Genomic DNA, 12,500 nt, shown 5'->3' on the forward strand with positions numbered 1-12,500 from the left:
TGCCCCCCTGGTAGCTACGGTAACCGCTCTGGGTTGACAGATGTATTGGATTGCACTCTGTGTGACCAGGGGATGTTTTGCAGAGGCTCAGGTATGTATGTACACACACTTACACACACACACACACACTCTCTCACTCACACACACACACACACACACACACACACACACACATACACACACACTCACACTCTCATACACACTCTCATACACAAACACACACACACACACACACACACACACAAACACACACACACCCTAAGGGCTGGTTGAGTGTAAATATTCGTTGTGGCCTCACAGGGAACGAGTCCCCCACCGGCCCGTGTGACTCCGGCTTCCTGTGCCTCGGTGGAGCATCCGCTCCTGCCCCCACCGATGGGGTCACCGGCGCTCCCTGCCCCCGGGGGTTCTACTGCCCAGCGGGGAGTTACTCCGCAGTGCCCTGTCCAAAAGGCACCTTCAGGTAGAACCCCACCCACAGCTGCTCAACTCAAACACACACCGTACATCTCTCTCCCATCGTTCCCACGGCGATGGGGTGTGTGTGTGACTGACAGGACCACTCCTAGTGCAGAACCCTTACTGTGTTTCAGTGAGAGGAGCGGGCTCGGCGAGCAGTCTGAGTGCCAGCGATGTTCTCCAGGGTTCTACTGCGCGGAACCGGGGCTGACTGCCGTGAGCGGACCCTGCCTGTCAGGTGACTGTTTAGGAACTCTGTCACTCTGCAGTGCACACCTCTTGCCACTTAACCAGTCCAGCAGGCCTGGAAGGGGTCACAGGGTCATCTCCATAGAAACGTACAGTATACTGAATGACTGAATGCTCCATGTCTGCCTGCAGGCTTCTTCTGCCTTGAGGGCTCTCCAGACGTGACCCCGGTGGCAGAGGGGTACGGGGACCTGTGCCCGCCAGGCCACTACTGTGAGAACGGCACCGCAGCGCCCGCCGCCTGCCCAGCGGGCACACACCGACCCCAGACGGGCGGGCGTGGGAGGCAGGACTGTGTGACCTGCCCTGCAGGTAATCACCCAAACAAGTGCATCAAACACACACAGCCCACACACACACAATCCATACACTCACACAAACACAGAAACACACACACACACACACACACACACACACACAGCCCATACAGACACAATCCATACACTCACACATTCACACAAGCCATACACTCACTCACACACACACACAGCCCATACACACACAATCCATAAACTTTCATACAACCTATACACACCACCTACACAAGCACACATCACACACACACACACACACAGCCCATACACACACACACACACACACATTCACACAGCCAACACACACACACACAGCTGCGAATGGTCATGTTGTACCAGGGCAGATGGGAGCAGCAAGGTCATGTTGCTCATAAAGACTGCTGGCCTGCTGCTCACCAAGCGTCAGAGGAGCTCATCCTGAGCCAGGACGCAGGGAGCAGGACGCAGGGAGCAGGACGCAGGGCGCAGGACGCAGGGTGCAGGGCGCAGGGCTCAGGGGGCAGGGCGCAGGGGGCAGGGCGCAGGGGGCAGGGCGCAGGGCGCCGGTCACGCAGCTGTAGGGGGATTTAGGAGGACTTAGTTTCCAGTGTGTGCTTGTGCTGGGTATTTGTGTTTTTGTTCCCATGACGGCCAATTGGAGCTAAGTGCTTGTCATATGAGAGTATTTGCTGGTGTATTAATACTGTGATGTTTGTTTGTTGTTGTTTATAAGTGCTTGTTGCTGGTGTATTAATGCTGTGATGTTTGTTTGTTGTTGTTTATAAGTGCTTGTTGCTGGTGTATTAATGCTGTGATGTTTGTTTGTTGTTGTTGATTAGTGCTTGTTGCTGGTGTATTAATGCTGTGATGTTTGTTTGTTGTTGTTTATAAGCGCTTGTGCTCCTGATTGCAGGCTGGTTCCAGGACCACACAGGGCAGACGGAATGTAAACCCTGCCCTGCAAGGTTCTACTGCCCCTCCCCCCATCAGGAGGCTGGTGGGGTAGTTACCCCTGTGACCTGCCCGCAGGGGTATTTCTGCCCTGGCGATGCCCCTCTGGACAGCCCTGTGCCCTGCCCCAGGGGCACTTATAGCAGTACTGAGGGCCTGAGCACTGCAGGTAACGGTTTGGGTCAACCTACTGGTCACCTGACTACCACTTACCACTAATACTTAGCAGTTACCCAGCATGCAACACCACACACACACACTCATTTTTGTTTTGTTTGTGAGTTTCATTTGCCACTCCCTGGGTGAAATCAGGTCTTTCCACCGCTGTAACTGCCCACTCATTAGTGCTGTGTCTGCAGACGAGTGCTGGGTTTGCCCCGCGGGGCATTTCTGCGGATCGGACGGCCTCACCCAGCCCACGGGGCCTTGCGCGGCAGGCTTCCTCTGCCACATCAGGGCGGTGGTGCCCAACCCTGTGGACGACAGCACCGGCTCCCTCTGCCCCCCTGGGGCATTCTGCCAGGCGGGGATCATAGCAGGTAACCCCCCCAGAGACCCCCTCCCCCATAGAAATGCACACAGTCTCAATCATAAATAAGTCAGCTGTGCTTGTTAAGTGCCATCTGCTGAGAGAGTGGGGGGAAGAGGCCCTCAGAGGCTCTCAGATCTCAGATCAGTTTTAGTTTCGCTGGTCTATTTCTAGGATCCTCCTCAGGGTAACCCAGCTGCCAGGTGTTAATAAGCCATTAGAGCAAAGCGTTAACACTGCTTCCTGGTGTTAATAATCAATTAGAGCAAAGCATTAACACTGCTGCTCAAACTCTCACCCTCACCGCCACCGTGCTACTTAGGACAGTCAGGTGAAGTCTCTTGACTGATGCCAGTTCCAGTAGAGTTCTCAGAGTTAGTGTTCTAGAACAGGATATTTCATGACTCATGTAGAAGATCACTGCTGCTCTTATAGAGTGTTCTGATGTTCCTCTTCTGACAAATGTTCTCAGAGAGTGTATGGAGATGTTCCCTAACAGACATGTTCTAGAGGAGAATCCTGAGAGAAATGTTCCCTAACAGACATGTTCTAGAGGAGAATCCTGAGAGAAATGTTCCCTAACAGACATGTTCTAGAGGGGAATCCTGAAGGAGAATGTTCCCTGACAGACATGTTCTAGAGGAGAATCCTGAGAGAAATGTTCCCTAACAGACATGTTCTAGAGGGGAATCCTGAAGGAGAATGTTCCCTAACAGACATGTTCTAGAGGAGAATCCTGAGAGAATGTTCTGATATTCCCACCCTTATGTGTGTGTCAGGAGAATGTTCTCCAGGATACTACTGCAGTGGGGGTTCCACCAGCCCTGAGGGGGTTCTGTGCCCTGCAGGGTTCTACTGCCCCAAGGGTTCCCACACACCCTTCCCCTGTGAGGCCGGAACGTTCTCCTCTGCAGCGGGAAACAGTCACCGTGGCAACTGCACATCATGTCTGGCAGGATTCTTCTGTCAGGGTGGGTGTTTGTCAATAATCAATAATCAACAAATGATTACTATAAACCAGCATTTCTAAAGCATTCCCATGATGCTTCACTGACCAGGTGAGGGGGTAGTGCAGCCCGAGATTTGCCCCTCGGGTCACTTCTGCCCCCCTGGCACGTCCTTGGCCCAGCAGTTCCCCTGCCCTCCAGGAACCCTACTTCCCCTGCCAGGGGCAACAAGCCCAGAGGATTGCCTGCTTTGCCCCGCAGGTGAGATACACCCACCCTTCATATTAAGCCTTTCAGATCATTATTACAGGGTACCACACATCTAGCATCCAGCTGTCTCTAAGAACACCATTATCAATAATGGACCTTATTGTTAGTGTCAGTATTTTTCAGTGAAGTGGACCAGTAAGGGACGTTAACGTTACTGCATCAGATGAGAATACAGTGTGTTTGTGTGTTTGTTTGTTTGTTTGTTTGTTGCAGGCTTGTTCTGTGCTCTGCCGGGTCTATCTGAGCCCACTGGCCCGTGTCAAGAGGGGTTCCACTGTTCCCCCGGATCCAGCAGCCCAAACGGAACCGGAATCACCATGGTACTTTAGCACTTCCATTTCCCTTCCACTCAAGAGACTAGCGTTATGGAAATACTTTCCTGTGTAAGGGTTTGGGTTCTAGTATGTATATTCTGCTGGGCTGTGTAAGGGTTAGGGTTCTAGTATGTGTATTCTGCTGGGCTGCGTGAGGGTTAGGGTTAGGGTTAAAGTATGTATAGTCTGCTGGTCATTCCTGACAAATAAATCCTGACCCGACAAACAGGACCCTGATGCACAGCGGCTTATTATATGATGCTTAATATACGGTTAGTTGCCAAAACGATAATAGGAAAGTGGGAAAGTTTCACTGAGAAACTTTAAATTTGGAGATGTTGTATAGCAATGTATTATCTGCTTTAAATTACAATGAATTTCCATTATGATTAGTGAACGGACTACTTGTGGAATATTATGAAAGATGTGAATCAGAAGCACAAAACCCTTAGCCAACGGCAGCAGCCATTATTAATTTTTCCGAATGGTCTGTGTTATTCCCTGGAACATTCATCAGCATTCTGAAGAGCCGTATCATAACTCAGATAACAATATAACGAAATATCTGCTTGACATTTTCTTCATGCCTCCTCTGTAAAGGGGATAGGGGGAGCTTCCAGGGCCGAGTGTAATAAAGCCAGCATGCGTCTCCATGGAGACTCTAGGGAGACAGTGTGTCTAATAAACTTTGTTTACTTTTGCCTCAGGTTGTCTGTGCGTCTCCTTCCCTGGGGCACAGAAAACAACCCCACTCACACCCACTACTGATTTCCCCTCACAGCAGATGGAGTCCGATGAAGGCTCAATCTGCCCCACTGGATTCTACTGCCCTGTTGGCACATCCTACCCCGTCCCCTGCCCACCTGGTACCTTTTCCAGCACCCCGGGGCTGACTCGGGCCGAGCAGTGCCAGCCTTGCCCTGGGGGGCTGTGGTGTGGCCGCGCGGGCATGACCCAGATCGCTGATGCTCTGCTCTGTGAGGGAAGGTGAGTGTGTGTGTGTGTGTGTGTGTGTGTGTGTGTGAGAGAGTTTGTGTGTGTGTGTGTGTGTGTGTGTGTGTGTGTGTGTGTGTGTGTGTGTGTGCGCCCCCCCTCCTAATGAAGCAATCCAGGCCAGCTCTCTTAAAGACAGGGGTTGGCACGGGAAGTAAACATGCATGTGTTGAGACGCAGTATGGTAGTCTCTGGGCACCTGTGTTCAAACAGCTCTCTCCCATGTCTCTCTCTGGGGATGGCTCTCTCTCTGGCTCCACAGAACGTCCCTTAAAATCACATTCCTGTCAGAACACATATGCTGCACTGTGAAATCTGCTTGCTTCCCTCCAGATAAGAGCACATGACATTCAGCACATGTTACTGTGCCTCCTATCTAGAACACAAGTCTGCTTGCTTCCCTCCAGATAAGAGCACATGACACATGACTTTCAGCACATGTTAATGTGGGCCTGTGGTGTTTGTTTCTCTCTCTTCCAGATATGTCTGTGTGGGCGGCAGTGTGAGCCCCCGCCCTGGCGATGGCATTATGGGATACCTGTGTCCTCCAGGGCACAGCTGCCCAGCTGGCTCAGCATTGGAGGTGCCCTGTGAGGCGGGCACGTACAGCTCCAGCTCGGGCGCTGCCAACTGCAGCCTGTGCCCGGCTGGCACCATGTGCCCCTCCGATGGCATGCAGGAGCCGGCCCTGTGCCCGCTGGGTGAGTCGTCACTTCTCCTCTGCCACTGTGGTGACGGGAAGCCCTAGCGTGACTGCATCTCTCGAACCAATCAGAGAAGCCCTAGCGTGACTGCATCTCTCGAACCAATCAGAGAAGCCCTAGCGTGACTGTACCTCTCGAACCAATCAGAGAAGCCCTAGCGTGACTGCATCTCTCGAACCAATCAGAGAGTTTATGTGTTGATTCTGTCCCTCTAGTTGAGTTTGTGTGTTGAGTCTGTCCCTCCAGTTGAGTTATGTGCATGTATAAATGCATATGGCTGAATGTGATGACTCTTCTGCTGTAGCAGGCTCTATCTCAGCCTTGGTTTCTACCCCCTATGAGATAATTCAGCCTTGGTTTCTACCCCTGGTGTGATTATTCCCCCCTGTGTGGTGCCCAGGTCATTTCTGCCCCGTGGGCACGGCCTTGCCCCTGCCCTGCCCCACAGGCACTCTGGGGCAGATGGCGGGTGCCCCATCCCAGGCCTCCTGCTCCCCCTGCCCCACTGGACACTACTGTAACTCCCCAGGAGCCTCTCAGCCTCAAGGTCAGTCTTTCCTCTCAAGGTCAGTCTCTCATCTCAAGGTCACTCATCTCAAGGTCAACCCTCCTGGCTCAGGAAGCTGCCTTTACACACACCTTGCAGCTCAACTCTGATTCATGTCATATAATTACACCACGGCTCAGCGGAATTCTGTTTGAATATTGTGACTCGTTCTTTAGAACATCTTTAGAACATCAATTATTTTCTGATGAGTGTGTCTCTGTTGTGTGTGTACGTACAGTAGCTGTGTGTGTGTGTGTGTGTGTGTGCAGGGGCGGTTTTTCCTACAGGCGGTATAGGCGGTCGCCTAGGGCACCACTCAGAGGGGGGCGCAAAAAACTGCGCCCAGCAAAAAAAAGATGAAAAAAAAAACAGAGTTTTTTTTGCACCCCCTTCTATATCTCCAACCAATATTTTGACATAAAAAAAAAATCTAACATTAGGGTAAAATGAGCGAAAACGGAAGGGGTATGTACGTCCTTGGTGTTGTCAGAACATGCTAGCACAGTGAGGCGTTTGGTTAGAGCAGGGGTTCTCAAACTTTTGCAAGCTGGGCCCCCCCAAAGCTGGTTAGGGGTAGTTGGGCCCCCCCCATCCGTCCCCCCTCCCCCCCTGCCGCCCGCGGCCCGCTGCCACCGCCCTCAACTACACCACCATATATAGATAGATAGCATATTGTTATTGATAGGCCTGACATGTCAAGGTTAGGCTATTGTTATTGTTAGGCCCATACAGACAATTATTATAGCTATTTATTATTATTATTATTATTATCAGTAATAGTAGGCCTATTAGTAGGCTATTCATTATTATCACCATCATTATGTTATTATAATTAATGATTATCGACCAATTATTATTATTGTATTATTATTATTATTATCATAATTATTGGTATCTTTAGGATACTGTTATTATTATGGGCCTCTTGTGATCTTTACAAAAAAAATCCTACAGGTCTGTCAATGTGAGACATGAGCCTGCTTTGCACTGTAAAGGTCCTCACATCTTGGGGCAATGTTTGACAAACATATCCTCAGGTCATCCTCGATCTGTGCGCAGTTGCGGTATTTAGTTTTGAGCGCAGTCAGTCTTGAAAAGCCTGCCTCGCACAAATATGTCGACGCGAAAAGGAGGAGCATTTTTAAGGCTATGTCGCAAAGCTGATCATTGCTACCCAGAATGACGAAAGAGGGGAGATGTTTAAGTCTACTGTCACTCTTCAGCTGCTCTTTCATGTCTATTGACAGCTCATCTGCTGAGCAGAGAGTGGATCCGAACTCAGGCGAATGAACGGTAGTTTGACATAGGAGCTAAACTCAGCGCAATACCTATCATTATTCTACACGTCTTGCGTGGCCGGCAAAATCAGTGTTTCGGCAATTGTATGGGGTTTGCCAAGCTTAGCAATTCTATGAGCAACTACATAAGATGCCTCCAGACACTGCTTGGAGACAGTGCTATGCTTGGACATGGTGGTTCGTTGTTGCTGGAGGCCATCACGTTTGTCCACAGGCTTCTCTTTTACGAATCAAAACGTGTCCATGTTGTGTTTATTTGCTGATACAGTGTGTGTGAAGTTAATAAAGTTCTAATTTCAACATCGTGTTCTTGTATGTGTGGTTGTGAACGACTTGCACACGAATAATGGATAAGGCTGTGCTAGGCAATGATTCCTAACTAAACAAACTGTACACAATGTAGACAGGGACAGCACAAAATAGTATTCAAGTGCTGGTGTTTTATTTGTTGCAACACGGTGGATGATCAAAAAATGTAAAGGTAGGCTAGGTGTTAAGGAGAAAAGGGCTAGCTGTAGTTGGAAGAAGGTAGCTAGCTAGGCTAGCTCTCGGGCTACGAGCTTTTTTAAAAGATTGTGGAGCAAATTACTCATCAGAATAGGCTACGAATAGACCTACTGCAAGTGCAGTAAGGTACTACTAAGGAAGTGAGTCTTTAAAAATACTGTTTATAAAGCAATGAATATCTGAATGATAGAGGAAATAAGAGAAATTGAACAAACTCTGCCTGTCGTCTCAGGGTTAGCGCATACCATGCCTGCGTTTTTTTTAATACTGGGAAGCTTAGATTCAACTCGCGTTCAAATGATAAGACTCCGTTTTGATTGGTGGATCAGGAGCAAAACAGTATTTGATTTGTTTGGGTCAGTCCAGCCCCTTGCATTTCGCCACTGAGGGAGCTTTCCCTAACCAGTGACAGGTCGGCGGTAGATTTTGTTTTTTCTCCGTCTGTGACATCGCGCCCCCCCTGGAGAGTGTTCGCGCCCCCCACTTTGAGAACCACTGGGTTAGAGTGTGTGTGTGTTCAAGAAACTTTGAAGAACAAAATAATGAAGAGGCAAAAGCCATCCGGGGCGCAATTTAAGAAGAAAAGAAAGGAAGAAGAAGAGAAACGTGCCAAGGAGAAAGGTAAATCCTTAAATCCTGTTCTAGCCTAGAATGAATTCCAAATAAGAAAACGTTCACGAATGCGTGAATTGCCCCCGGCACTTTAGTGGAGTTAAGAAGAAAAGATGTACCTTATCATTAAAAGTTTTCCTACTCCCTGTCACATAGTTCTTTAAGGATTTTACAGAGGTGGGTATATCAAAAATGATATGTCCATTTATTTGTACATTATACAAAAAAACCACATGATTAAAATAGGGGTGCACATATAAAGTCAATAGCCAGTGCAACAACACTACACATATCTTACTCGTTGCATAGCACATCCATTAAGGAAGCCAAACACGGCAACTTGTCAACAAGTGAGGAATACTGGTAAAAATCCAAGTGTTGTATTGTCAACTTTAGCGAATGGATTGTATGTAATCTTGCTAGTTAGCTAACGCTAGCTAGCCAGTGACTTGTGACGTTGCTTGTTATTGCCATTCAGTTGAAACATCAGTTCAAGTTCAGCTGTACCGCAATTTGCGTCATTTTGCGTCATAAAAATGTAAGTAATCAAATTTGGACAGCTTTAGTTTTGGTGGAGCGAGCTAGCCAGTTTAATTAGACATGATTCAACTAATCAAGAGCTATGCATCTTGGAATAAAAAAATATCAGGCTGTCGAAATACACCAAAATGCTTAATAACTACATAATAGCTACATTTAACAAATGATGATAATACATACTTTTGTTATATCATTTTAGATTCACTTTTAGAAGACTAAGAAAGCATTATTTGCAGGCGATTGGGAAGATGACGTGGAGGTGTGTGTGTGTGTGTCCATAAACAGTTGAACAGGGGGCGTGGCCGGAGCGTAGTCCAGCACAGGCGTGACATTTTCTCAGTGATTTGTTCTTGAATTAATGTTTGTTCATCGCCGCGATCGTTGTTGTGTTTATGTGAAAGGAATGCAGTCTTACAGGGCAAAATAGCGTTTGAAAGTTGCAATTCCGTTTTCGTGGGGGAAACATTTTTTTTTTATTGGGGGGGGGGCGGGCGCCAGGAGTGAAGCTCGCCTAGAGCGCCAAATGTGCTAGGGCCGCCCCTGTGTGTGTGTGTGTGTGTGTGTGTGTGTGCGTGTGTGTACATACAGTAGCTGTATGTGTGTGTGTGTGTGTGTGTGTGCGTGTGTGTACATACATTGTAGGTACACACACGCCTCACACTGGAGCACTAAAGAATGTAGTTGACACATTTTTAATAAGCAGTTTCTTGACTGTACTACACTGCAAATCACGTCACCAAGTTCATTGTGAAGTTTCAGTGAACTGTTGCTTTGGGACAACAGTTACAAATGAATGGACAGAAGGAAGTACAGAGAGTAGCAACATGGGATATACTGTATGTCTGACATAGCTTTCAGTACGGTTACACTGCATTAGCATAGCCATAGCAACCATCCATTTAGAACTAGTAACTAGCATAGCCATAGCAACCATCCATTTATAACTAGTAACTAGCATAGCCATAGCAACCATCTATTTAGAACTAGTAACTAGCATAGCCATAGCAACCATCAATTTAGAACTAGTAACTAGTAGCTCAATGCTCGTTGCCAGGTGCCCGTCAACGGAATTAGGTCCCAAAGTGTGGGAGAAAGAAGTAGCTCCACAAACAGGTCAGTTTTAGCGATCAATACGATCAATAATTATATCTAAATGAACATGGCAAGTGTGGCAACTGTAGCATTAGCGGGATAATGGACTTCAAAATAATGCACACTTAATTAACACTTATTAATTAACATAATTATATATATATATATATATACTGTATATACTCATACCATTATACATACTCCACAGGCTGCCGGTGTGGACGCCTGTGTTTGGGTCACACGGGTGGGCAGCATGGCTGTGAGGTATTGCCTGAGCACATAGTAGATTTCACATACCTAACAAGCCTGTTATGAATGCAGGGTAAGCCTGTCATGTTTCAAAGGCTATGCAGGAGAATTGATGGTGTTGGCCACAGGCCAGGTAGCAGCCATTAGCCATCATTTACTTCTACTGCACAGTCTGTACATAATTCAAACCCGGGGGAGCCGGCTTGCTGTGAATTGGATCGCTGTCACATTTAACTGCTAACCTGAAAACAGTTTACTCCATTGCAGTGATTTACCATCCTCAACAAACCATGAAGACTGTAGAGCTGAATATACCGGTAGTTTAGAACATGTTTATAAAGATTCATAACATGCTTATTAAAGGCTTTTTCTTCCCACAGGCCGATGTGAGCAGGGGTACTTCTGCCAGGGTGGGGCCAGCAGTCTTGCCCCCCAGCCCTCCGCTGAGCTGCCCCAGAACGGACCCTGCCCAACTGGGCACTACTGCCCCCCTGGCACCCTCTCGCCACTACCCTGCCCAACAGGCACCGTCCGCAACCTCACCGGTCAGTGACCCAGTTAGTTACCACAGGAGATACTGAGCCCACTGGTCAGTGTTGTCTGCAGTGAGACACATGCCACTAGTCTATGGCACAGTGTACAGTCAAACACATGCCATTGCATGCGACGCACAGTGATGTCACCAGTGAAACACATGCCATTGCATGCGATGCACAGTGATGTCACCAGTCAAACACATGCCATTGCTCATGATGCACAGTGATGTCACCAGTGAAACACATGCCATTGCATGCGATGCACAGTGATGTCACCAGTCAAACACATGCCATTGCTCATGATGCACAGTGATGTCACCAGTCAAACACATGCCATTGCTCATGATGCACAGTGATGTCACCAGTCAAACACATGCCATTGCATGCGATGCACAGTGATGTCACCAGTCAAACACATGCCATTGCATGCGATGCACAGTGATGTCACCAGTCAAACACATGCCATTGCATGCAATGCATGTGTGCCAGAAACTGTAATGTGCTGCAGTACTGTAACTGCTTCTCCACCCTCCAAGCCATGTTAGTCCAGAGCCAAGGGAGAGAGAGAAAGACAGGGGTTGATAGAGAGAAAGACAGGGGTTGATAGAGAGAAAGACAGGGGTTGAGAGAGAAAAAGACAGGGGTTGATCAAGAGGGCAGTCTATTCATCAGGGGTAGATAGTGGGGGCAGTCTATTCATCAGGGGTTGATAGTGAGGGCAGTCTATTCATCAGGGGTTGATAGTGAGGGCAGTCTATTCATCTTGGAGAATCCTGCTTGGTGTGGTGTGGTGTGGTGTGGTGTGTGTGTGTGTGTGTGTGTGTGTGTGTGTGTGTGTGTGTGTGTGTGTGTGTGTGTGTGTTTACGTGTGTGTGTGTGTTTACGTGTGTGTGTGTGTTTACGTGTGTGTGTGTGTTTACGTGTGTGTGTGTGTGTTTACGTGTGTGTGTGTGTGTGTTTACGTGTGTGTGTGCTCGGCTACATTAGAAGTTCTGATCCCGATCCAATTCTGGATCTGAATGCATTATCAGCGGTTGGTTTCAGCTTGGACCTGAAAGGCTCATATATCTCCCCCCTGTGTTGCCACGGTGATTGCCCCTATGTTACCCCTGTCATACCTCTGTGTTCCCCCTGTGATGCGTCCTCAGGGGGCGTGTCCATAGAGAGCTGCTTCTCCTGCCCCGGGGGGTATTACTGTGACGGGGAGGGGCTGGACACCCCCAGCGGACCCTGTGACGCCGGGTTCTACTGCCCCTCGGACTCCTCCTCCACCACCCCCCACACATTTATGTGCACCAAGGTCAGCAGTACCCCATCTGTCACTCTCTCTCTTCTCCTCCATCCATCCATCATCCGCTCATCTCCTCTCTTTTCCTCTCTGCGTTTCCTGTCCTTCGTACTTACCATTCT

At 48.4% G+C, this 12,500-nt stretch overlaps 1 protein-coding gene across 1 annotated transcript in view; it reads left to right on the top strand.

Moving 5' to 3' along the window:
* The first annotated feature begins 6 nt into the window (after window positions 1-6).
* LOC116224483 (multiple epidermal growth factor-like domains protein 6) overlaps window positions 7-12,500 on the top strand; it is a 23,871-nt gene continuing 11,377 nt past the window's right edge. Inside the window, exons 1-14 of the mRNA XM_042710251.1 lie at window positions 7-91; window positions 301-463; window positions 594-697; window positions 841-1,020; window positions 1,915-2,121; window positions 2,312-2,491; window positions 3,261-3,452; window positions 3,540-3,689; window positions 3,912-4,018; window positions 4,794-4,999; window positions 5,486-5,706; window positions 6,110-6,256; window positions 10,935-11,099; window positions 12,239-12,390. Of these exons, the coding sequence (XP_042566185.1) occupies window positions 73-91; window positions 301-463; window positions 594-697; window positions 841-1,020; window positions 1,915-2,121; window positions 2,312-2,491; window positions 3,261-3,452; window positions 3,540-3,689; window positions 3,912-4,018; window positions 4,794-4,999; window positions 5,486-5,706; window positions 6,110-6,256; window positions 10,935-11,099; window positions 12,239-12,390 (2,193 nt within the window). The 5' untranslated portion in view covers window positions 7-72. The remainder of the gene's footprint in view (window positions 92-300; window positions 464-593; window positions 698-840; window positions 1,021-1,914; window positions 2,122-2,311; window positions 2,492-3,260; window positions 3,453-3,539; window positions 3,690-3,911; window positions 4,019-4,793; window positions 5,000-5,485; window positions 5,707-6,109; window positions 6,257-10,934; window positions 11,100-12,238; window positions 12,391-12,500) is intronic.

The sequence above is a fragment of the Clupea harengus genome, chromosome 17, assembly GCF_900700415.2.
Source record: "Clupea harengus chromosome 17, Ch_v2.0.2, whole genome shotgun sequence".
In the NCBI taxonomy this organism is placed as follows: Eukaryota; Metazoa; Chordata; class Actinopteri; order Clupeiformes; family Clupeidae; genus Clupea; species Clupea harengus.